The sequence below is a fragment of the Corvus kubaryi genome, unplaced genomic scaffold, assembly GCF_017639235.1.
Source record: "Corvus kubaryi isolate FWS band 111438036 unplaced genomic scaffold, C.kubaryi_AGA036_p1.0 37387, whole genome shotgun sequence".
Lineage (NCBI taxonomy): Eukaryota > Metazoa > Chordata > Aves > Passeriformes > Corvidae > Corvus > Corvus kubaryi.
Window position 1 is genome coordinate 5,761,496 of NW_024581129.1, and position 24,345 is coordinate 5,785,840.

A 24,345-nucleotide genomic window follows, 5' to 3' on the forward strand; every position below is an offset into this window, starting at 1 on the left:
GAAAGTGCCTTTACAGGGAAGGAAAGGAATTGCTGCAGGAAGAAAAGCTAGAATTGAGGGAAGGATTGTTAGAGAATCTTGTCTGTACACCTTTGGTACTTGGGTGTCTGTAGCCTGTAGCAGCTGATGAGCTTGTGGGTTTTTGAGAAAAGACTTGGAATGCACTTTCTTTCTTTCCTGTAGATTGTCCTATTTTCTTGGCAGAGTAGCAATAACCTTTTTTTATACTTTTTTAAATTATCCAAAGCAAGGATTCTGTCAGGCTGGAGGGAAGTCCCTGTAGAGTTTGGCAGCCCCACTCTATAAACAGCCTTAAGGTTTCCTGCTGGAATGCTCTCAATTCCTGCTGCTTCTCAGTCTGGGGCTGAGTGTAGTGCTCTAATAGTGAAAGTTCTTAACTTTTTTTTTTTTTTTCCAGATACTGATGTAAATATAAATGATTTTGAAAATTTAATTTACTTCCGGGTTCTCTACTGCTGCATAACAATGCTTTTCTTTTCTTTGGTTTTTTTTTTTCCCATTTCCCCACTCATCAGAGTACCTCTTGCGATACACTCAAGGACTGGTTGTTTCTTTGGCAGTTTTGGAATAAATCCTTAACTGCCCTGACACTGTCTAGGGCTTTCCAAGGCTGAGCAGTGCTGCAGACTATTTTTAGGGTTGTAATGTGCCTTCTCTTAAGTCTTGGATAACAGTTATTGAGCAAGTGATTAGTGAAGTACTTGGTGAGTGTTACTTCCCTTTGCCAAAACGAGCCTGCTTTGCCTTCTGTGTAGCAATGTGGGTTGTTTCCTTTCCCTCTACTGACTGCTTACAAAGAAGTAAATATAAAAAGAGGCAAGAAAATGGCAGATCCTGAGAGGAGGACAGAGGCTGAGTGTTCCAGCTATGTGTGAACTCCCTACAACAACTACGCAGTGATGTTCTTTTAGGATTTGGTACCATGAACAAGTCTTCTCTGGAGCAATAGCAGGCAGTGGGCTCTGTCCCCAAAGCCCTGTGTGGGCTTCCCCTGCCTCTATAAGTACAAAGAAGGTGGTAGCCCCTGCCAAGAGAGCTCTGTCAAGGAGGCTGCTGTGAGTCTGTGTCAGTGGAAGGTGTTTGTACACGAGCATGTGTGGGAGAGAAGGGTTCAGGCTTGTTTATTCTCTGCAAACCCTTGACTGTCCGAAGTAGTCGGTTGGAGTGGCTTGTGGTGTCCTCTCCAGAACCCAGCACATTCACAGCAAGCCCCTGAGTCGTGCTGAAATCTTGCTTAGTCTCTTGACTTTAAGGTCTGGCTGACAACTCAGTTCCATGGTCTGCAGTTACTTATTTTATTTTCTGCTTTACTGCTCTCAGCTTTGCTGTGATGTTCCGAGCTGCAGAGTGAAATACAAGTCTTGAAGTAAATATAAGCTCAGTGAGCTTTGCTGGCAAACTGAACCACCCAGGAGATGTCTGCTCATTCCAGACTAAAGCTGGTTAACATTCCTGATAACATCCTTGGAGGCTTGGCCTAGACTCCACAAGCACAGTTAGCAGTAAACATGCACCAGCAGCACAGGTCTGCTAAGCACACAAGTTTTACAAGTCTTGAGTGTAACAAAGGCCATGTTACACCCCTAAACGTAATTACTAACTTTGTTAAAAACAGAGAACATGTATTGTACTAATTTTATTCCCTTCTTAATTTTCATACCTTATTTTCCACAGGTGAGTTGGAGATCCCATATTCACTGTATTTGTGTCTTCCATACGCTGTAGCGTGTTCCTGCTCCTGAGCCACACACTGTGGAATTGCTGTGCCCTACTTGGTTCACTCTTAAATAGAAGCTGAAAGCCAGTTAAAGTATCTTCTTGCTGTTGTAACTGGGAAAATCTTTTTATAGAGCAAAAATATTAATGTTCTGAGGTTAGTGACCAGCTAGTAGGGTGGAGCAGGTTGTTTCTGGTCCCCACTGGCTGTGTATTTAAGAGTGGTGACAGTAGTTTGTCTTAAATTCATTGCATGAGGATATAAACTTTTTCTCAGATAAAATATGACTGATGTAATTTCCATGTGATGGCCTCAGGCCCTCAGTAACCACCCTGTTGTGGTATGCTACCAAAGTTAGAAGTCTTTCAGCTTGGGGGTTTATCCCAGTGACACAAAGATGTGTTTCTATTTTTTTTTTTTTTTCTTTAAACATAACTAGAAATACTGTTTGCAGCTGCATCCTCACCTGAGCGTGGAGCCTGTGATTGCATTGTTGTTCTCTGTGAATCAGGTGGTGTCTAAACATTTCTGTTCTGATGCTCTGACAAACCCAGGGTAAGCCAAAGAGGCTCTAGCCCTGTGCTGTGGCCATGAGCTGGTCACAGGGTATGGGAACACCTGTGCAGCCCCTCTCAGTTTAGACTGACCTTCCTTGGAAGGACAGTTTTTGTTCTGTACAGTCTGTCTCTCTCTCCATATGGGCTGCACTTCCTCATAGCTTTTAACTCAGTGGAGGGTTGAGGCAGAGAACTGAAACAACCAAAGCTAGGGAGGGGGGAACACTGAAAAACTTGGAATCCTAAACTCAGGTCTTAGCTTGCAGTGGGATCAGTTCCCAGGGAGTACCGTAGGGAAGGAGCTGCTTCTTTTGATGTGCAAATGGGCAGCGAGTGCAGGTCCTCGGCTGCTGTCTCGACATCTGTCTGTTTACTCTGTATTTCAAGTTCTGAGGCAGAAAGCTTTTATCTGCCCTGGTCTCTTCTTATGTCATTGTTTCCAAAATACAAGTGATAGATACGAATCTAGCCGTTAAAAGGCAGGGCCTGGCAGAGGAGGAGGAGGAAGTAGAAAGCATCAAGAGGTTGGTAAAAGCTGTTTGTTCTGATGCCCTGTTGAACAAGACATTGGCACGAGTGCTCCCTCTGGGATCAGGTGTGTGCTTGTACCTCACTGCTCTGGGTCCTGCACGGCGAGTTTCTTGGCTCTGTGTTTTGCAGAGGGTGGGGGTAGAGGTGGTGGCTTTTCAAGTCTGCCTGAATGCAAATAAATACCTGAGAAGACCTTTAATGCAGTGACAGGTGTTTGCACAGAGGAAATTCGGTCTGACCTGTGTGGAATAGCAAAAAGGGAGGAGGGAGCAGAGGAGCCCCGGGCTGGGTGAGCGGGTTAGCACTGAGCCCGAGCACAGCACTCTCTGTTATGTCCCATGCTGTGCTTTCTTGGCTCCAATAATGGCATTAGCACCAACCAGCATGCAGTAGGACAGTAGAATTTCTTTCCCTGTGGGTTGCTGAGCTGTTCAGTATCCCACTGGCATGTGCAGATGCTCTGCTGCTGTTTGCAGAGCGACAGGAGTCTTTGTCCAAAGTGTTGGTGGGGATTAATCACTGCAGAGGTTTGGGAAGTTTTATTCTGTGCTCCAGTTGTCCTGGCTAACAGTGAACTTTATTTAAACTGTTAATATCTGAGAGCAAGGCCCGAGTGTCTTCTCCACATGTGCAGAGCAGGCCTTTCTTTTCCTGGAATCTGCTGGCCTGTGAAAGGCTTGCAATGAAGAAAGCATGGCTCTGACTGTAAATAAATCCTTTCAGATTCCAGTTGTACAACCAAAGGAATTCAGCAAATTCCTATTTTTCTAGTCATGACATGCCTTCATTTTAATGCTCTTCCGACTGGCAAATCTCATCTTACACTGCTTTGAAAATAACGGGCAAGAAGTTGTAATTCTGCCCTGCAAACAGCTGCCGTTGTGCTTGTTACAGATGTCAGTGCTGTGGCTTTGGCCATGTGGCCGCAGGGACCCTGCATGTGTCCAACTCAGGAGCGGGGAGTTCTCCCCAGACCTGTAGCTCTGGGTTTCTGTGGGGTGTTGACTCAGCCCTAGGTCTACCTGGATCTATTTCCTCTTGCATTTGCTTCCTGGAGAAAACCCTGCATCCTGCAGTGCTCACTGACTGTTTGGTATCTGTGTTGATAAGTGGAAAAATTTGTCTAACATTCCACCTCACCAAGTGTCTGGCTTTCACTGCTAGCCCGTCGCTCTTTGTAATTTTATAACTGCCTAAGAAATTAAATCTGTGTTGTGATAAGTATTCTGTGTCTTCTTCCTTTTGTTTGCTACTTGGAGATGGGGCCAGATAAGATCAGGGTGACGCTATGTGGCCCAAACCAAAACAGCAGCAGTTAAGAGCCCTCGGTCTCGGCTGTGCTTTGTAGCTGCTCTCCACAGAGCAGCTTTGCAGGGACTGGGAAAGGACCAGCTGAGTTTTTCTTGGCACATTTTGCTTGCAAATGTAATTTTCCCTCTTGTTCCTCCTCGAAGCTGCTCTTCCCTGGCCTTGCATTTGTGTATTTTTCTCCTGCTGCTCAGGTGAGTTCCTTAACTGCCTTTATTCCTTTTTTTCATGGGATGCATCTCAAGCAGTACTTTCATAGCCAGCCTGCTCCCTGTGCTGCCACTCCAGGCTTGTTGCTTCTTGCATTCAAGCCCTGGAGGAAGATGTGGAGTGAGCCCTTGCAGATGGGAGAGGAGGCACCTCCTGCTTCTGTATCCTTCCTCCTGCTAAGCAGCAGCAAGAGCTTTGATCGGGGTGGACAAGAGGAGCAAAAGCCTTTCTGCTCTTGCTAGCAGTGTTGGAGCACGTGAGGACAAGATGAGGATGAGACTCTCCCTGTTCTCCTGTGTGGCTTTCTCATGGTGACGCCTTGGCTGAGGAGCTGCAGGCGCTGCCTCCCCTGATCCAGCTCTGGAGGGCAATGCTGCCCTGTCGCTGCTGCTTTGTGCCTCCCTTTGCTCCAGGCAAAACAGGCTCTCTTAGCTCAGATGAGTGTCTCTAAACTGTTCACTCGGCTGCTGATGTTTCCCTGTCTCCTGCCTGGAGCAAACGGAAGATCTGAGGGAAGCTGCTGGTGGATTCAGGAAGTGGCAGTGACTTCCATCTGCAGTGGTGATGCCAACAAATCCTCTGTTCCCTGTGTCCCAGGTGGATAGAGTCATCCAGATCCACTGATGTTTTGGGAGGTCCAACAGCCCCTCTCCTTCTGCTCTAGGGGAGCAAAACAGAATATTCTCCTGTAAGCATAAGAAAAATTGTGAGCAGTGGGCCATACCCAGCCCTGAAATAGGCAGCCATGGTTGCTTTCACATCAGCAGTTTCACATCTGTCTGTTGGTACTGAGTTTGGCCCACTGAGCATGAATTTCCAGGGAAGGGACTGAGCAATCCCATTTCCAATTATTTATCTTATTGTAAGGGCAAACATGGACTCGTGCCTGTGTTCCTCCCTGGTATGCTTTCTCTTGGTACTGAGTAGGCTCTTGGGTGTAGCTGTGATGATCTGCCCAGTGGTGAGGCCCTGAGACCCTTCACTATGCAGGACTTGAGTCCAAGATGAAATAACTGAGCAGAAGCACAATCCTGGTGTGAACAGCCCCACTTAGGCTGTGGCTGAGCTGAACAGACTGCTGGGAGCAAAGCAAGGAGTGAGGAGCTGGGCAGAGCAGCTCACACTGCCCCGGGCCTGGCTGGGTTGCAAGGTTGATGCAGAATCACTCATTTTTAGAGCCAGTGGGCAGAAAGGAGATGCTGGGGCAGTGCTGGGGTCCAGCAGCCAGAGGTGAGCGCCAGCACCACTCTGATCCTGCCCAGGCTTAGGAGCAGCTTGTCTCTCTTTGCAGCACCCACTCTCAGCTGGTGCCTGAGCACTCACCTCTCTCGTGCCACATCCAACCCACGCAAGTCTCAGACAGGCCCTTGGCAGAGACTTTTTTGGCTAATTAATGATGCACTGTGAGCTAATGAGGGCATTGTGCCCAGCTTGCTGGAGCTGAGGACAGCTGATGCCGGCTCCTCCAGCACTGGGTTATGTTTTGGGCTGGGATTTTTAGCAGTTACAGGCTATAATAAAGGATTTGAAGATTGCTGTGTCTGGGTAAGTCCGTTAAGTAAGCTAGAGGATTTTGGCAGTGTTTTGATTTTTTGGATACTGTTTTGCAGGGGCAAGGAAGGCCCTGGGAGAGAGACTCACTTCTCCACAAGTGTAGTCCGGGAGCTGGGGAGCACCAAGTGATGCAAGGGCACAGATCTGCTTTGTCCATGTGATCAGAGCCACCTTGTCCACACGGTGGGTACAGAGTCACTTTTGGGTGCCAGCCTGGTGTGTACCTTCCCAGCACCTCCCTTGTCACTGCTGTGCCCTTCTCCCTGCTTGGGGCAGGCTGGTGGCAAAGCCCTTCCAGGCGTGTCAGCCACTGCTCCTCAGCAGCTCCAGATCAGGGCTGATAATTTACTTTATCTGTGGAGGGCAGGCAGAGGGATGGGCCTGTGGCTGGTGAAGGGAAGGCTGCTGGGGGCCATCAGAGGGGGGCTGTGCTCTGCTGTTGTGCAGCTGTTGGATGGAGCTGCAGGGCCCTGGGGCCACGGAGTGTCCCTGTCCCTTCCCCAGGACCATCCCAGCCTTCTGTCCCCAGAGCATCCCTGTTCTTTCTTCCCTTCCCTGGGACCATACCAATCTTCTTTTCCTGGAACACCCATGTTCTTTCCTTTCTGAGAGTCTCCCTGCTCCTTCCCTGGGAGCATCCAAGCCTTTTCTCCTCTAGAGCATCCCTGCATGTTCTCTAGAAGCATCCCAGTCTTTCTCCTCCCATAACCTCCCTGCTCTTTTGCTGGCAGCATCCCAGCCTTTTCCCCTTGGTGCATCCATGCTCCTTCCCTTGTTTGCTCCCATGACATCCCTCATCTGCTTCTTCAGCAGCTCTCTGCAGCACCTTCTGTGCATGCTGAGGGCATCTGCCTTGCACTTGCTCCTTGACCCAGAGCAGAACATAAGGGGGGAAAAAAAATACTGCTCTGTGTTTGCCTTCACCCAGCCCCTGAGCCAGAACTGCTGGGGGAGGCAGAGGGTGCTTGGCTGCTGTGTGTGCCACAAGCTCCTGCCTGGGGCTTGATCCAGCCATGCTGGGATGAGGGGACTGTGGTGGGGCCAGAGCAGAGTGTGTCTGGCTTTAGCTGTGTGGCTGTGCCACTGCTCTGCTGTGTTTTCCTGAGCAGATAACGCTGCAGCTTTTGGAGTTGGGCCCAAAAATTGAGTTCTGGCAGGGGAGGGCAAAGCTCTGGGCTTCACCTGGCCCCACAGCCTCTGCTGTTGGCTGAAGCAGGGCTGGAATACAGACCCCGGGCTGTGTCCCCTCCCTCTGCACCATCAGGGCACAGGGGTCTCTGCTCCAGGTGTCCCCTGAGGACCCCCCTGCTCTCTATGGGCACCAAGCACAGTGAAATCATGCAGAGCATCTCTCCTCACCCAAAAACAATTTTGGAAATGAAAGTGGGGAGACAGAGCCAGGGACATTATCTCAGCCCTTTTTGACTTTTCAGATAGGAAATAGCCTTTCATCTCTCCCAGGGTGAAAAGGCAATTTGCATTTCAAGAGGTCAGGATGAAGCTTTTTCTCTTTACCATCCCAAATTCATTATTAAAAGTCTATTTGGAAACAAAACAACACATCCACGGGAAGATGGCCTCTGCAGGCTCAAATTAACTGCTCCTGTCATCCCTGATTTCCCTGGCTGCTGCTGGAGGATGCAGGATCGAGGAGGAGGTGCGGGCACTGCTGGAGATGTGAGCGGAGCAAACCTGTGAGCTCCTCGGTGTGGCTGGAGCTGCTCTGGGGCTTGGGGGTCTCCCCTGGGAATTGGGGGGAGGAGGTGGGGGGCTTTGCTCCCCCCTGCCCTGCACAAGCTTGGCTTAAATTCCATGAGGATAACTCCAGACCCACCTCCCTGCAAACCCTGCTTTCTTCCTGCTCCCACCCTCGCCCTGGTCTGGGACCTCAGCCTGGCTCCAGCAACCCAATTCTGCCTAATAAAAAGCCTCTGGCAGCCTGGAGCTTGGCTGGGGCTTGCTGGGCACTGGTGCTTTGTTTTCTCAGCTGCTGCCTCTGCCCTCACCACTGCCACTTATTGGTATCGGAGTTTGCATTAGCAGGTGCAACTCTGGGATATTCAATTACATATAAAGAGCTGTAGCAAAGCAAGACATTGCGGAGGCATCAAGGCTGTTGGTTTCAGGGGTTTTTTCCTTGGTTTTGGGTGTTTTGTTTTGGTTTTTACGTTGCATTTAAAGGAGATGTGAGGATGGGTAAAGTGGTGTTGACTAAATAGAAAACATAAGTAAAAAGTGGAGTGAAGAGAGGGAGAAATAAATAAATAATCCTGTTTATGAAATGAAACAGCTGGGTAGAAAAAAAGAGAATGATCTCCGGGAAGAAAGCAGCTCCCTGGGCTATTTTTAGCTCTTTTGTTTCTCCCCCCCTTTCCATCCCCACCCTCCTTGCACAGTCTGAGGGTTTGGTGCATGTCAGTCCTGCTGTTCTCCCTCACCTCCTGAGTGCCAGGTGATGTGCTCTTTTCTTATTTTCTTTTTTTCTCTCCTCTTTTTGCATCTTATTTATAGCGTGGAGGTGGGGGAAGGGCAGCAGCATCAGGAGAGGCCGTGCAGGCATCGCCCTCAGCCCCGGCTGGGGAAAGGAGGGGGCAGCAGGGGCTGAGCCTCTCCTGCAGCATCCAGAGCCCTCCCTCTGCTCCTCAGCAGCTTCAGGAGCTGCTGTAACCCCCTCGGAGTTCCCTTTGCCTGGATCTCGGGCTGCAGTTGCTGTGCTCCCAGCAGCTCCAGGGCAAGGGGCCAGGGTTGGTGTCTTCTCTCAGTTCTTGCACCAGTGGGGCTGGAGGAGCCCTGGATTTCCATCAACTCTTTCTCCTGCTAGGCACCATCATTCCTACACTCATCCCAGCAAAGCTCTCCACCATCCAAAGTCACTCAACCCTGCAACTTTCCCCTTCCCCAGCCATCCCTCCCAGCTCCCACATCTCCCATCAATGCTGCTGCTGCCCCAAGACCCCTCTCCCCTCATCTCCTTTGCCACCACCTCCCCCCTCACCGAGCATCCTCGTGGTCTCCCATATTTGTGCCATTATGGAAGAAATACATAATTCTTTTATTATTCAATTAGGAATTTAACACACAATCAGGTGATCGCTTTAAGAGGATTTCCTATAAGGCAGGATTTGAATAACAGGGCTATGAGTAATATATTCCCTTAACTGGTTTATTCCTTTATCAGATTTTTTTCCCCCTAAGCACTTTAATGCATTTACTTTCCCATTGTCGACACTTTTCTCCACACTCTTCCTCCCTCCCCGAGCTTATGCAAATCCCCCGTAAGGCGTTTAATGCGCCCTGTGTGTCAATAGTGCCCAAATCTTCGCGACAGCATTAGGCTGCATGCATGCCCTGGCTGATTAAGAGGGGTGATGGGGCCAGCCTGGCTGCCCAAACCCCCTTCCAACCCCCACCATGGGGCCAGCAAAGGGGCCCCTGTGCTGGGAGCTGCATTTTTCCAGAGAAAAGGCTGGAGCTGAAAGTAGCTTTTCTTTTGCAGAGCGGGCCGTGAATAGGGAGCGTGAGGCTGACCTGTCCGCCGCTGTTTGCTGCCCTGTCGCTCAGCTTTTGGGGTGCGTGGAAGTGTTCACTGGGGAGGGGGATGGCTGTGGGTGGGAGGTGAGCGGAGAAGGAAGAGGAAGGTGGCAGAATAACCCCTGAGCCAGTATCAGCGTTTATTTGTGAGCACACAATCGACGTGCACGATCCTATGGGGTGGTGCGTGCTCGGGGTGCATCACCCCTGGGTACCCGGGTGCCTGCTGGAGCCATGTGGGAATGGCTTGGGCATCTCTGGCAGGAAAAGAAGGGGTTTTCCTACTTTTTATGCCTCCAAGGGCTGAGGTCAGCTCACCCTCACCACACTGCCCAACCTCCTTCATGCGTTCCCTGGGGTGGCCTCTGGGCCTTGTTTTGGGGGGTTTAACAGCCTTCACAGACATGGGGTGTGATGTACCCGGTGACTGGGGCAGAAGCCTGGAACCTGGCTCAGGGGGATGTATTTGCCTGCTCACCTTGGTGGAATGTTTGCTCTGAAACCTACAGACAGTGCTGGGGAACTGGGAAAAGGAGAGCCTGGGGAGGAGGGCAGCAGCGATGACAGGAATAGCAAAAAAGGTTGGCCTGTAATTCCTGGCTTTCCCACTGCCTGAGGGTTTTGTGGCTGCTGGCGAGGCCCTTTGCGAGCACAGCAAGGGGGAAAACACCCCCTCCAAGGGTAACTGTCACCATTTTCTCCTTCCAGAGGAAAATCTCTCTCAACCTGTGTCTGTAAATAGCCCGGTGAGTGGGAGCGAGCTGAACCCGGCCCTTCCCGGCGTTGTTTCCTCTACGCCCACCACTGATTGTCTCCTTTTTTTATCCCGTCCTGCCACTCTGCCTGTGCGTGCAGCAATTATGCAAAGTTGCAATCAAGGAGCTGAATTAGGAGCTCATCTTGGATTAATTAGTGATGGATGCAAATCTGTTCCAACAAAGAGGAGCGAGGGGAATGCAAAGGCCATGGGTATCCTCCCAGGGTTTCTCCAGCTCTCCCAGGCTGGTTTGAGGGCAGGGAGGGATGCAGAGTAATGCCTTGCAGGAGAACTGGGGCATCCACGTGAAAGAATTTGGTTCTTGGCCTTGGGACAAGGCTTGGGTGCCCCAAAGCTCATGCCCAGCTCAGCCCCTGCATCTCCCTGGAGGTTTTAAACCCAGAGCTTTGGGCTTAGAGCATCTCCTCCCACCCCGGCCTTGCTGCAAAGCTTGGGGAAAAACCAGTTAATCCCTGCGGCCTCCAGTGCTGAGCTCCTGCCAGCACTGGGGATTTCTGTTTGCCTGCAATCGGATTGTGACAAACCCCTCCACTTGCATTGAACAAATTCTCTGGCTACTCCCCGCTCCTTGCAGGCCCCAGTAATCCCCCAAGTGTGACTCCGGCCAACAGGCACCATCCCTGATTAATCCCCGCAGTCTCTGTGCAAAGCCACTGCTGCCAAGGATGCTCCTGGTGCTGGCACGACACGCTGGGCCGGCGTTGGGAGCAGACCCTGGGTAAGGATGCAATGCTGTTTAAAGGAGCTTTTCCAAGAGGGGATTGCAGCCTTGAGAAAGGCTTCCTCTTCTGTGAAGCGGAAAAGATGGATGCACAGCGCTCCCGGGAGCACTGAGTGAGGGGGTGTGGGAAGGGGGGTACAGATGTCTCATCCCTTTTTCTGCCCCCCCTCAGTGTCACCCACCCCAGCTGGTGCAGAGGGGACACCCATTGGGCACAGAAGAACCAGGGCAGCCTGGCAGGGTGAGCAGGGCTTGGTTAAGGAGCTCCTTAGCCAAGGGATGGCTTGTGGCTGTGTCCACAGGGATGGGGGCAGCAGGGACAGCCCCTTCCCATGGTCCCCAAGAGTTTAAAGCCTTGGCTCGAGGTTTTTGGTCTGCAGACAACTGAAAGGTCTCTCCTTCCTCTCCCCTCTGCAACAGCAATGATTAATAAAACCTGACTCGGCTGGAAGGGCAAGGAAAAAACAACAATACAGGACATTTCTGGAGATCGTCCTAATCCAGCATCTCGAAGCCAAATGAATCAGCAGCTTCTTATTCTGCCGGCAGGATTAGTCAATGTTCATCCAGGCTCCTGGGCATTGAGGTGAGGCCCTGCATAGCAAGGAGCTGTGGCAAGGTGGCCACAGGGTGTTGGCTGGTTCATGGAGCCAAGCAAATCCCTCCTTATAATCCTGCAAACTCTGTTGGGATGCACCCACTCGTGCTGGGAGCCATGGGACAGCAGGGAGAGGCAGGAGAAGGAACAAATGCCTCTAGAAATCTGCAGTGTGGGTGAGGGATGAGGCTGTTGGATGTGAGGTGCAGGGGCAAGACTCCAGGCTGGGGCTGTGTGTAAGGGATGTCCCTCATGCCACAGGGACCAGGATGCCTGGGACCAGGAGCACCACGCCTGGCTGACTTTCCTGGCTGTTAAAGTGGGTCAAGCAGAAACCCAAGGAGCATCTGAGCTCACCAACCTTGAGCCAACTATGTGGAAGCTGAATTATTCAGGGCCAGCTTAAAAAATTGAAGAGCCCAGCAAAACACCAGGAGAGCCCAGCCCATGGGACCCCCATACCCTTGTCAGGCAGAAGCAGCTCAGCCTGCCGATGCTCAGGGGGCACCTTGGGCGGGGGGGACAGTGTTGTTTGTGTCTAACACTGCCCTTGTGAATCGAGAAAGCAGAGACAAAGCACCCAGAGAAGTTCACCCTGATGAGTTCATCTCCCTGTGTTTCCTGTAGCTCTCCAAGCTGTAGCAGTTTCCTTGGGTATCCCAGCATGGGTCTGTCACATCCACAGCAGGAGTAGTTGAAAGGGAACCCCTCTTGTCCCCTGGAATGGGGATCTCTTGATCGTGTGATTTTGGAGAAGATGCTAAAACTCAGGCTTGATCTTTGTCACCAGGTGTTCGCTTGCGGCATCTCCCGCGGCTCAGAGAGCGCCGCATCCTTTTGGGAGCTGAGATGCTCCCCTCGGCTTGGTTGTCTTTAAAGGACCACCCCTGGTTCTATTCCTGGGGCTTTGGAATGGGGAGAACCGGCTCCTGGGGGGAATCCCTGTGGTGAGTAATGCTGCCTGGCAAGTGCTGGGAAAAGGCGGGTGCACATATGCTTCAGCTCATCCTGCTCTTTTCATGGAGCACTCTCACTGTCTGGGTGCCAACCAGTGTCAGACACGGCCAAGGAACCCCCACCACACTCGGCCCCCCCCCCCCCCCTTTTTTTTACATTTTCAAGGTTCCTGGAAGAGAGCGATGGGGTCTGGTGTAGAGCAAGGGGTTGTACCCCAAGGGGAGTGAGGTGCTTTGAGATTTTACAAAGACACTATGAAATTAGAGCTGAACAAGCCTGCCAAAGCAAACAGCCCAAAAAAATCCCCCTTTGCACCAGAGGGCCGAGCTGTGCAGGTGCTCAGCCCAGAGGGGAGTAGGGAAGGCTGAGCCCCGGCCCCAGGCCGTGCTTGGCACAGCAGTCGGGTGCGCTTTGAGCCAAACTCCGGCTATTTCAGTCAAGGAGGAAAAGATGGAAATTTCCACCTGGCCTGTTTTCTTCCCTGCGCTGAATTTGCAGGAGACCCTTTTCTCAGCCCCGCTCCCGGCAGAAGGGCGGCTGAGGCGGCACAGGCGGCTGTGTCTCTAATTTCCTCTGGCAGCAGCAGCAGCAGCGCATCCCCCGGCCCCGCGCGCTGATTTACACAACGCAGCAATTATTGACTGCGAGGAGATTGTAATTCACAGCCCGCCGCGGTGCAGCCACGGCCTGGGAGCAGGGATGGTTCGTCTCCTCCTTCCCGCTGCCTCCATCCTCACACGCTCCGGGGGGGCAGAGCCCAGCAAGGGCTGATCCCCCAGAGCTCTCACCCAGTTTGCTGGGAGGGGGCTGAGTCCCCCCCTCTGTGCCTTGCTGCTCTTGTAGAAAACCCCACAGCAATAGATCCCCGTGGTGGAGCTTGCAGCCTGGGCCAGCTCTCCCAGCCCAGGACGGGTGGGGACACCGATGGGGATCACCCTCCTTGGGGGGACACAGGTATCCACATTGCCCCATGCTGCTGGTTCCCTTACTCCTCTGCTTCCACTCCCTGGTTTTGCAGGGGATCAGAGATCTTGGCTGTTTCCTCAAAACGCTGGGGCATTGCTGTGTTCTGACAGCCAGATTTGCAATCCATCTATCCATCCATCCTGATCCCATCAGCTCCTCTTACGACAAAACCCTTCTCAGGGCAGGAACGACCCTGTCCCTGAAAAGCTCATGCCCTGAATGAAATTACCGGGGCTTTCTTCCTGATTAATCTCTCTTTGCAATTAGCTCCGGACCTCCGATATCCCTCTAAGGCACCTCTCGCCAGTACCTATAGGCGGTACCTACAGGCGGTGCCTATGGACAGGGGTACGGGCGTGCATCGGGAAAGCCGCTCCCGCGGACCCGGGGCCGCCGGGGGGGCTCGGGGGAGGAGCGGGGGGCGGGCGGGAGGCAGACCCGGGGGGAGGCAGACCCGGGGCCGCCCCCGCTCCGCGCCGCCGCCGCACTCGGTGCCGGCCCCCTCCCGGAGGAGGCTCCGGTATGGCGGGGCCGGGGGCCGGCGGCCGCCGGGGCTGAGCGGGGCGGGCCAGCGCCGGTGCCGCAGAGCCGCCGCGGCGGAGCGAGGTAAGAACCGCCGCGACCTGTTGGGCTCGGCCGGGACCGCCGGGGAGCGGGGGAAAGGAGGGGAAGCCGCCGCGCCGAGCCCCTGCCCGCCCTGGCCCCGCTGAGCATCTTCCCGCCCCCCCCGAGCATCCTCCGGGCGCGGCCGGGGCCGCGTTCCCCGCGCTCCCTCCGGCCAGGAGATTCTCCTTCAGACCGGGGACGTGGGTTACTGAATTCCCCTCGTCTATGGCAACTTCGCCGCTGGTAAGATGTCGGGAGACCCTTCTGCCAGGGCAAAAAACGCTTTTCTGCCCTAACACGGGGCTGCGGTGCCCGGGGCTCACGCAGAGCCGGGGGGCAGCGGGGCAAGGGCTCCTCTCGGTTGAGACCTCCCACCCCTGACCGCGATGGAGAAACGCCCCCGCTCCCACACTAGGGCCACAGGGGTGGCAGGGTGTAAATCCATAGGGGCAGACGGATGTATATCCAGCGGGAGGAGAAAATCCAATTTACGGCGGCGCAGGGATGCTCGGGGGAGTGAGGCGGAGAGTGCCGGAGGCTGGTCCAGCGCCGCGGCTGTGCAGCGCATCCCGCATCCCGCTCTGCTCCTGGCCCCGGGAAGTTTGGGCCACACACAGTGCGTACGAGGCATTTCCAGCTGGGATTTCTGCTATGGAAAAGCCCTGCAACAGGCTTTCCGGCATCCCGGGAGATGCTTCCCGCTGGGTTTTATTGTCTGGGGTGGTAGCAGGCACAGGAGGGTGTGGGTGAAGGGGATTGCAGACAGCTCCTCTGGGAGCAGCAGGATGGAGCGGTGTCCCCAGCATAACGTGCCCTGCTGGGTTGTTCTGCTCGCGGGGCTTCGGGATGGGCAGTCTTGGGGTGAACCCCAGCATGATGCGGGAGGAGGGACCCCATCCCAGCCCCACAGCAGTGCTGTGACCTCAGCACAACCTCGGGGCCGGGGCAGTGCTGCCCTGTGCACCCGTCCTGTAGCAAGAGAAGCATTTTAGGCTCCCGGAACTCGCTCACAGGATCTGTGGACAACACGTTTGCCACCCACCTCAGGGCCCTCCAGCATCCAGCACATCCTGGCAGCTGGAAAACCTCTCTGCTCCTGCAAACGCCATGTCTGGCAGGGAGACCAAAGAAATCACTGTCATTGATTTTTCCTCTCTTGCCTGACTCAACCTACTGCCTTGGAGGAGATTTTTTTCACCACCACCACCCCTGGATGCCAGGGAAATCTGCAGGAGGTGGGCTGGGGACAGGCTGGCATCGAGCAACTGGCACAAGGAATTCAGAGCAGCCCCCTGGGGTTGAACCGCCGGGAAGAAACGTATTTTGGGTGGCTCTGGTGGGGTCACTGGAGGATGTTGGGTATTTGAAGAGCTCATTCTGGGATGCATTCAGTGCAGACCCTCTGAAGCATGATGCTGGGGTCTCTCTGGCGGCTCTCTGAGCAGCTCTGTGCTGGGCTATGATCCCTCAGAGAAGCAGATCTAAAAAAAGCAGGGTCACATCCCATCCTCTCCCTGAAAGGCTGCAGGAGTGTGTCTGCCCAGGCCGGTGGCTCTGCCCCAGCCCCAGGCAGCAGAGATGCTGAAAAGGGGCATAAACCGGAGCAAGTGTGCTGCCTGCAGGGAGCCAGGGCTTCCCGAGGCAGCCGGGATCTTCCCCGCAGCCGCCTTCCGTGAGTGGTTTTCATCCATTAATTTCTCTAATTGCTTTTGGAAATCACAGTGGCGTTTTTCTTTGGTAGCATCCCAGTGAGGTGCTGAGCCAGGCTGTTCCTCAGGGGTGGCTCGTGTGGGTCCCCCACAAGCACTGCTCACCACCCCAAAGCCAAACTTCTGCTCAGAAGGTTGGTGGATCCCATTTGCGCCAGAGAAATCATCTTTCCAGGTGGAAAAAACACCAGAACCGCTGTGATACAGCGAGGTGGCGACAGCTCAGGGCTGCCCACATGCCATTGTCCCTTGCAAACCTCTGGCATCACCCGGGGGGGACACAGGAGCCACTGCTCTCTCTCCCTCTCAGGTTGGCCAGGATGGGCTCGGTGGGAGCCGAGCGCTTCAAGGAGCTGAGCCCGGCGGCGACGCCGGAGGGGAACGTGGTGATGAGCTTCAGCTTCGACAGCTACCAGCTGGAGGAGGACGAGCTGCAGCGGGGCAGCCGGGCCAAGGGTGTCCTGACCTTCATGGAGCCAGGTGAGGGCAGGCACGGCCCGACGTGACCCACAGCCAGGAGCCGGGTTCCCCGCTGGTTTCCCACCCACTTAGGAGCTTCCTGGGATGGGTTTAATAGCCACAAATAGCCTGAAATGCCACAAAATTGCCCAATACCTTTTTTCATCCATTTTTGTACCCATGAGAGCCACCAGCACATCCCGTGACAGTGGGCTCTGCAGGCTGGCAAGGAGTTGAGGATTGGTGCCCTGGTTCTCCTGCCAGGCTCACCCCCAGCCTGCAGCTTCGTCTTTCTCCATGCAGGACTCAGGGATACTCCTGGGATTCACCCCAGCCCTGCTCCACATCCTGAGGCAGCCCTGTCCACCCCCACACCTGCCTCCACCCCTCTGCACCTTAACTTGTGCTATTACCTGCAGTGCCTGGCTCTAAGCTTGTTTAGCTGCAATTAAAATTCATCAGCCCCACAAAGCCCAGGTGTTTTCCTGCCTCCTGGGTGTCCCACTGAAGGGTCTTTATTTATAGAAGGAGCTTCTTAGAGCTGGGGCTGTGTATTTGTGCATCTGCAGGGTGCTGGGCTATTTCATCGCCTCAAGGCTGGCGTCTGACATAGGTCCCAGGGGTGCAGCAGTGTCACTGTTACATCTTTTTCTTTCACCTTTTGGGGCAGTTTCTGAGGACCCTGAGCCCCAGGATCGATACCATGGGATTTATTTTGCCATGCTGCTGGCTGGGGTGGGATTCCTCCTGCCCTACAACAGCTTCATCACCGATGTGGATTACCTGCACCATAAATACCCAGGTAGGTCTGGAGCCGCTCCAGCACTTCCCTGGCACCCCAAACCTGGAGAGAACTCATTCCTGTTTCCAAGGGAGCTGACCTCCTGTTCCCCCATCTTCTGCCTCTCTGCAGGGACCTCCATTGTCTTTGACATGAGCCTCACCTACATCCTGGTGGCCTTGGTGGCCGTCATCCTCAACAACGCGCTCGTGGAGCTGCTGAGCTTGCACACCCGGATCTCTGTGGGTGAGTGGGGTCCCTGCACCCCCAGGCAGTGCTGTCCCTGTGCTGTCCCCCCGCCACCACCTCTGTCTCCCCCCACAGGCTACCTCTTCGCCCTGGGGCCCCTGCTCTTCGTCAGCATCTGCGACGTGTGGCTGGAGCTGTTCAGCCGCAGACAAGCCTACGCCATCAACCTGGTGGCTGTCGGGGTGGTGGCCTTTGGCTGCACAGGTATGTGGGAGAGCAGCTGGGCTGAGACAGGGCAGGTAGGAGTGGGAAACATCCCCATCCCTGAGCTGCTCTGCTCTGATCCCTATAACCCTCACAGCCCTACTCCATCCCCTCCACATCTGTCCACTGTGGGACTGGCCAGGGGCACCAGCACCAAACCATGACACCAGTGACTGACACCACTGATCCAGGCCACCATGGTGGCATCCCAAACCCCCACAGCTGGTGGCCACTCTTGGTGGGAACAGATACAGTGAAGCATCCGGGGAGGGAAAAAAGGCCCTCCTGCTTTTGGGGCAAGGAGGCTGGTGCAAGGAGCAGCTCCCAGTTGGCACAGCACATGGGTTCCCTCTGGGGTTTCTTCCCCCTTCCCGGAGTTTCGGCTGCAGCAATAATTCCCCCTTCTCCCCTCTGTGCATCTCTCCTGAAGTGCAGCAATCCAGCTTCTACGGCTACACGGGGCTGCTGCCCAAGCGCTACACGCAAGGAGTGATGACGGGCGAGAGTAAGTACCCACAGCCACTGACCATGTCCATGTCCCACCACATGGACTTGCACCTTCTCCTGGGGCCCCAGAGAGTCACACCTGGGTCCCCACTGGCTCCAGCACAGCCCAGATGGGTTGCCAGCAGGTCAGGGACACCCCAGGGTGCTCCCAAGCACTTACTGGTTTCTAAGTCCCTGCACTGCCATGCCAGACGGGAGGTGGGGATGTCTGCCAGGAGCTTCATCACCCCAAAATCACTGCTGGTGACTCCTCCATACTGGGAAGCATCACATGCATGTAGCAGGGGCTGATGGGGATCCCTGAGCCGGGATTCAATGGGGCCCAGCGGTGACAGCTCTCCCGCACCACCAGGCACCGCTGGGGTCATCATCTCGCTCAGCCGCATCTTCACCAAGCTGCTGCTGTCAGACGAGAAGGAGAACACCGTCATCTTCTTCTTCATCTCCATTGGCATGGAGCTGACGTGCTTCATCCTCCACCTCCTGGTGAAGCGCACCCACTTCGTCCGCTACTACACGGACTGTTCCCGCAAGGGCCTCCCTGAGAGCCGCGGGGCTGGCGACCCTGGCACCGGCTACCGCGTCCACCACGATGTCACCTCTGAGGACGTCCGATTTGTAAGCCAAGGGTGGGTTTCCCTGCTGACTCCTGGGGTTCTTCACCACTGCACCTCAGCACTGCTGTCCCCTCTCCCCTCATCCAGGAAAACCAGGAGCAGGGGCAGCCGAGCTCCCCTCGGGGCAGCCCCGGCCCTGAAGCTGAGCTGGCTGGGAGTGGCACCTACATGCGCTTCGACGTCCCTCGGCCCAAGATCAAGAGGAGCTGGCCCAGCTTCCGAGGTGAGTGGTGGGCTCAGGGGCAAGCCATGCCCATGGGGTGGGTTTGCCACATTTTGTAGGGTGGCATAAATGATTGGTAACCCAGAGTTTTGGGGTAGGATCATCCCCAAGGCTGGAGAGGGCCTTTTGAAAAGGGCGTGGAGTAGCAGGACAAAGGAAAATGGCTTCAAACTGACAAGAGGACAGGATTAGATGGGCTATTATCAAGAAACTCTTCCCCATGAGGGTGGTGAGGCCCTGGCACAGGTTGCCCAGAGAAGCTGTGGTTGCCTCATCTCTCTAATTGTCCAAGGCCAGGCTGGATGGGGCTTGGAGTAACCCGGGGTAGTGGAAGGTGTCCCTGCCCATGGCAGGGGGTTGGAACTGGATGAGCTTTAAGATTCCCTTCCATCCCAAACCATTCTGTGATTCTGTGATCCCTTTCCTAATGATGTGCCCAAAACTATGAGGGAAACTCATCTCTGGAAGGCACGCCTGGGGGTCAGAAAAGGCTCTCAGGCTCTTCAAGGGGGAGGCTGCAGTTTTGGCTGAGCTGTGCTGCCTGTCTCTGCCAGACATGCTGCTCTACCGCTATGTCGTGTCCCGCCTCATCTGGGCCTACATGCTCTCCATCGCCATGACCTACTTCATCACGCTGTGCCTCTTTCCCGGGCTGGAGTCGGAGATCCACAACTGCACGCTGGGGGAATGGCTCCCCATCCTCATCATGGCCATCTTCAACCTCTCTGACTTCGTCGGCAAGGTAGGAGAGAGGCCAGAGACAGCACAGTGGGGGTCTCTCCTCCTTTGGTGTTCTCTTTCTAAGCCACTTGGCTCCACCAAGGGTCATCTCCACCCATGGGTGTCTAACCAGTGTGAGGCTGCTGCTTACCAGCACAGCCAAGGTTGGGTTCCCACAGCAGTTGGTCTTCTCCACAATCTTGTCTCCTTGTTGCCCCATTTTGGGCACGGCGTGGCCCTCCCCAGCCTCCTCACCCTCCGCAACAGGGTCTCTGCCTCTTGCTGCAGATCCTGGCTGCCCTGCCCTATGACTGGAGAGGGACCCACCTCCTCGTCTACTCCTGCCTCCGTGTGGTCTTCATCCCCCTCTTCATCATGTGTGTCTACCCCAACGGGCAGCCCACCTTCGGCCACCCCGCCTGGCCCTGCATCTTCTCCCTCCTCATGGGCATCACCAATGGCTACTTCGGCAGCGTCCCCATGATCCTGGCCACAGGCAAAGTGAGCCCAGAGCAGCGGGAGCTGGCAGGTAGGACCAAGCCCTCCTGGGAATCCCACATGGTGTGGCCAGAGCACCCTGACACCCCGTGTCCATTCCCACAGGGAACACCATGACCGTGTCCTACATGACGGGCTTGACACTGGGCTCGGCTGTGGCGTATTTTGCCTACAGCCTCACCAGCACCTCCCACAGCACCTGTTTCTACACCGAAACCTCCAATGGCTCCTTCACCTTCGGGTACTGAGCCCTGGGGTGGGGCTGTGGGGACACAATGGGACCTGCTGCCCACCATGGTCCCCAGCACCCCACATGTCCCTCCTCAGGGAGGGAGCCTGGAGCCAGAAAGCCGCCCCAGGGTGGACAAGGACTGGTATCCTGTCGGCACAGGGCTGTGGCATCCTGAAACGGTCCTTGCTGCCCAGCCTGGCACTGTGCAGGGCCACTGTTTGGGGTGACATTCCTCCCACCCCATGGGACAGTTCTTGTTGCTTTTGGGGATGTCCCCATCAGCAATGTGCAGCTCTCCAGTGAAGGCTGGGGATCTTCTGTTTGCGCCAAGCCATTGACAGGAGGAAGAAAATACTGCCAAATCCCAAAGGGAATACAACCAGCACTGGGGAGAGGAGGGTGATGGAGGGCTGGTGAAGAAGAAGAGGAGGAAGAGAGAAAGGAAACGCTCTTTCAGTCCCTGGTGGCTCTGGGAAGGTGGGTCTCAACTTCCATTGACGGTGCTGCAGGTTTTCACCAAGAAAGGCTTGAAGTAACAGTCCCTCCCTAAATATGCCAACCGCTGTGTAAAAGTCCCAATTCACTTCTGATGGTTGGGGAAAAAATGATTTTTTTTATTGTGTCTTGTTTTACCCCCCCTAACTGCAAGAGCAGCAGGTCTTGCCTCCCCCCACCCCACACTGTGAATCTACCCCATTGCAAGGGGTGGAGGGGGGGGTCTCAAGGCTACAGCACTGCCAGTGCCACCCACAGGCCCCTGCTGAGCTTGAAAATTTATTGCACAGGACAAAAGTGAAGCTGATTAAATAATTAAATGTCTTTGCTGATTCTTAGCTGTACCACTGGCACTGGTGGCACTTTGCTGGTGCTGGGCTGGGCTGGCAAACACACACAGGGTCGTGCCTGCTGCCTGTCCTGTTGGATCTTGCGGTGCCCCTTGTGCTGCTCCCCTTCTTCAGGGCCCTCTTTGTCACCTGGGGTGCCTGAACTTGTCACTGGGTTACACCAAACCCCTACCAGCCTGCAAACTGCTGCGGGCAGCACATGGGAGAGGGCATGGGCCAAGAGGAGCAGAAAGCAGCAGGAGAAGGTGCCAACGGCACGTTTTGGGACTGGCTGCACCTTGCTGTGCCAGTTGGCGGGTGCCACCTCCCAGGAAATCAAGCCCGAGAAGCCAGCGAGTGCCAGGCCTGGCCCCAACCCGGCCCCCGCAGCACCATTCCAAGTTCCTGCCTGTATGAAGTGGAGCTCACACCAAAAAGAGCAAATCCAGCGTTTCATCCTCAACACATGGTGCCCTGAGTGTGGCGGCAGGGGGAGGACTCACACCTCCAGCCTAAAGGCCCCGTCCAGCAGACACCTCTGCTCCTGTGTCCTGTCCTGTCCATCGGTGCCACCACGTCACACAGACGGGTTCTCCCCAAAAAGCCACCAGGCACCTGGGTTCTGTCTTTCTCCAGGGCAGGGGCTGAGCCAAAAAGCCATCGTTGCCACCAAGGGGAGAAAAACCCTGCGGTCAGGACAAGTGAGACAAAGAAAGATGCTTCGTTGGGTTGCTTTTTTTCAATTAATTTTTTTTTTTTTTATGAAAAAAGATCACACGGAGTTCTCCAACAAACAGAATGCCAAAAAAATTGTTTTAAACAAAACATAAACAAAACAAAACAAAAAGACAAAAACCTGGCTCTCCTTTCCTCTCGATTGTCTGAAATATCCTTGTGTTCCATAGAAGGCAGTGGGTTTTAAGTGCTTTCTATTTAACATTAGCATAAAATCTCTCTCGCGCGCTCTCTCTCTCGCTCTTTAAAATATGCTCACACAATTTGCTTCTAGAAGTACAGTACACTTTGAGCGTGGGGGATGTGCCTGTTCCCAGATCATTTACAATCACAATCCAACAGGAAATAAAAAATAATATTCTAAACGTCAGACTGTGTTCATTTCTGCCGTTGTGGGTTTTTTTCTTTTTTTGTTTTTTATAATTTCATAATTTTTTTCACAGTTTTAAAAAGTTTATATTTATATATATATATTTATATTTATATTTATAATTAAAAAGTTGAATCCATTTAAAGACTTATAATACAGGAGGGCTAAAGAGTCTTTTGGTACATTAAAACTGTACAGGCTAGAACCGTCACTGTCCGCCGTGCCGAGGCGCCGGTGGCCCAGGGTGGAGATGGTACGAGCTCAGCACCATGTGGTTTGTTTAAAGGTCAAGGGGGAACTCTGCGGGGCTGTCCCTCTCCTCTGAGCCCCGGCCTCCAGTCTCTGGTACGCAGCCGGCACCAGCGTGGAGAGTTTCCAATCTGTCCTTGGCTAAAGCGTCTCCCCACCCAAGCCTGGGCCGAGCCGGGCCCCGCTCCACGTCCCAGTGATCTGTAGTGCGAGTCGGGAGTTGCAAAGATCAGTGCGTCTCTTGGAGTTTTGTTTTAAGTGCAAGGATGGTGCATCGTTCTCAGGTGTTCCCTCTTGCCAGGTGTAACCCTGGAGCAGCAGTGGTGGTGCTGTGGGTCTGGCGTGTGCTCAGTGGGAGCTCAGCTCCTCCATGGATGGAGGAAGCTGAACGGTGCCGTCCCTGAGCCCAAGGTGGCAGCGGGGCTCTGGCTGTGGGAACGCCGCAGGCAGGCACAGCCAGGTTCACACACTGTCCCCCATTCCCTTCAGATGATGAGCAGAGGCTTCCCAGCAGCTCCACGTCTCAGCTCAGGCCAGGCATGGCAGGTAAAGCTGGGTGAGGGATGCCAGAATCCAAGGGCCTGTGATCTTCTCCAAGCACCGAGCAGCAGCTTTTCCCAGTCGATTCCTGCTCCCTCACTGCACGCTCCAAGACAAGGTCTCAGTTTGCCACGTGTCACCCCCTTGCCACCTGCTTGCTCCCTCTAGCACTTCTGCACGGCAGAAGGGGTACAGAGCTGCAAAGGGTTCAGACTCTCTGTTCAAGGCAGTGGGAAGGCAGCATCCCAGATTGGATGTTGGCTCCTCTTCCACCTGGCTCCTTCCAGCCTGGAGGATTCTCTTCTGCCATCTCTGCGCTGGGGCCAGCCCTGCCCCGTCGTGCTCCACATGCTGCCAGAGGGGCCTCCAGGGAAAGGGAACGGCAAAAAGGCGCTGAGAGGATCGAGACGAGGCGCTGAGAGAGACTCATCTCCTTTCTCTTTCACCCTGTCCTTCCTATAAAGGGTCATGCGAAACTAAGCAAGAAAGGGAATATAAGGACGGAGAGGAGCGCATGCAGAAGGCACGAGGGTCCTTCCACACGCGGGCGGCTTCTGAGTTACTGATGGAAAAAAATGACACAAAAGGGATCCCTCCTGCCGGGGGGTCCCGCTGGTGAAATGATCACGAGACCCATGTGCTTTCCTGGACCAAAAGGAGGAAGGGAGAAGTTGGTCAAGTGTCACCTTACTTAAAGCCACTTCCAGAAGAGCCTCAGGGTTCAAGCACCACCACCACCCCCCAATGGCACCTTCCTCGAGTCCTGTAACTGCTTCCCCAACCCCCTTCTTCAGCCCTCTCCTTCCTCCTCGTGTCTCTCGCGCTCTCCTGTCTGTAGTGTGACACAGAAATGAGCACTGAAAGAAACAATCATGTCGTCTGAACAGGCACGTCCTCAGGTTTGTCCCATCCCTTCCCAGGGGGTGGCATGTGTCCCCTGGGCGGTCAGCAGATGACAGGGACCCCGTCAGTGTTGAAGATCATGCCCGTGGTGGGCTCGTAGGTCCCTGCAAGGTAGTAGAGGTCCTCACTGTCTTGGTATTTCTTTGTCTTTAGCATCTGCTCATATTGATCCAGACCAACAACAAGACACTTGTGTGAGATGGTCTGGACATCATTTTCATCCACGTGAGAGGACTGGTAGAGGGCTCTCTGCACAACAGGAACAGAAGGAAGGAGGTGGGAAAAAAAGGAGCCATTAGATCTCACAGCATTTACAGCACCATCTTCAGTAAGTAGGAAGAACACCCATCATAATGGGACAGGGCTCTGCTCACACTCAAGAACCTCTCATTGATCCCAACAGCCAGCCCAGGGGAGGAACACTGGGAATCTGCACAGGCCCATGGACAGCCTGGACAATCCCTCCAGCC

The 24,345-nt window shown here is 54.3% G+C and overlaps 2 protein-coding genes across 9 annotated transcripts in view; one reads left to right on the plus strand and one right to left on the minus strand.

Moving 5' to 3' along the window:
- The first annotated feature begins 324 nt into the window (after positions 1-324).
- On the plus strand, positions 325-22,183 carry SLC29A4 (solute carrier family 29 member 4). 5 transcript variants are annotated; one of them, XM_042037571.1, is made up of 16 exons: positions 325-4,328; positions 5,955-6,081; positions 9,395-9,467; positions 10,782-10,925; positions 11,349-11,514; positions 12,317-12,473; positions 16,075-16,244; positions 16,894-17,025; positions 17,137-17,250; positions 17,329-17,457; positions 17,888-17,962; positions 18,317-18,582; positions 18,669-18,804; positions 19,359-19,546; positions 19,813-20,053; positions 20,128-22,183. In XM_042037571.1, exons 6-16 carry the CDS (start codon positions 12,376-12,378, stop codon positions 20,268-20,270), a joined length of 1,692 nt encoding a protein of 563 aa, XP_041893505.1. In that variant the 5' UTR covers positions 325-4,328; positions 5,955-6,081; positions 9,395-9,467; positions 10,782-10,925; positions 11,349-11,514; positions 12,317-12,375; the 3' UTR covers positions 20,271-22,183. The 5 variants fall into 5 exon arrangements, with proteins under 5 accessions (XP_041893505.1, XP_041893508.1, XP_041893509.1 ...); XM_042037574.1 differs by lacking the exons at positions 325-4,328; positions 5,955-6,081; positions 9,395-9,467; positions 10,782-10,925 and having other exon boundaries at positions 11,246-11,514; XM_042037575.1 differs by lacking the exons at positions 325-4,328; positions 5,955-6,081; positions 9,395-9,467; ... (1 more) ...; positions 11,349-11,514; positions 12,317-12,473 and adding an exon at positions 13,994-14,055.
- TNRC18 (trinucleotide repeat containing 18) overlaps positions 21,808-24,345 on the minus strand; it is a 55,126-nt gene continuing 52,588 nt past the window's right edge. For all 4 annotated transcript variants that reach the window (XM_042037565.1, XM_042037566.1, XM_042037564.1 and 1 more), the window contains one exon: positions 21,808-24,124. In XM_042037565.1, coding sequence (XP_041893499.1) covers positions 23,918-24,124 — 207 coding nt within the window. In that variant the 3' untranslated portion in view covers positions 21,808-23,917. The remainder of the gene's footprint in view (positions 24,125-24,345) is intronic.

Coding starts and splice junctions, on each gene's coding strand:
- SLC29A4 (XM_042037570.1), top strand. CDS start 14,442: ATGGAGAAACGCCCCCGCTCCCACACTAGGGCCACAGGGGTGGCAGGG. Junction 14,672..16,074: donor GGAAGTTTGGGCCACACACA/GTGCGTACGAGG, acceptor TCTCCCTCTCAG/GTTGGCCAGGATGGGCTCGG. Junction 17,458..17,887: donor GGTGGCCTTTGGCTGCACAG/GTATGTGGGAGA, acceptor TCTCTCCTGAAG/TGCAGCAATCCAGCTTCTAC.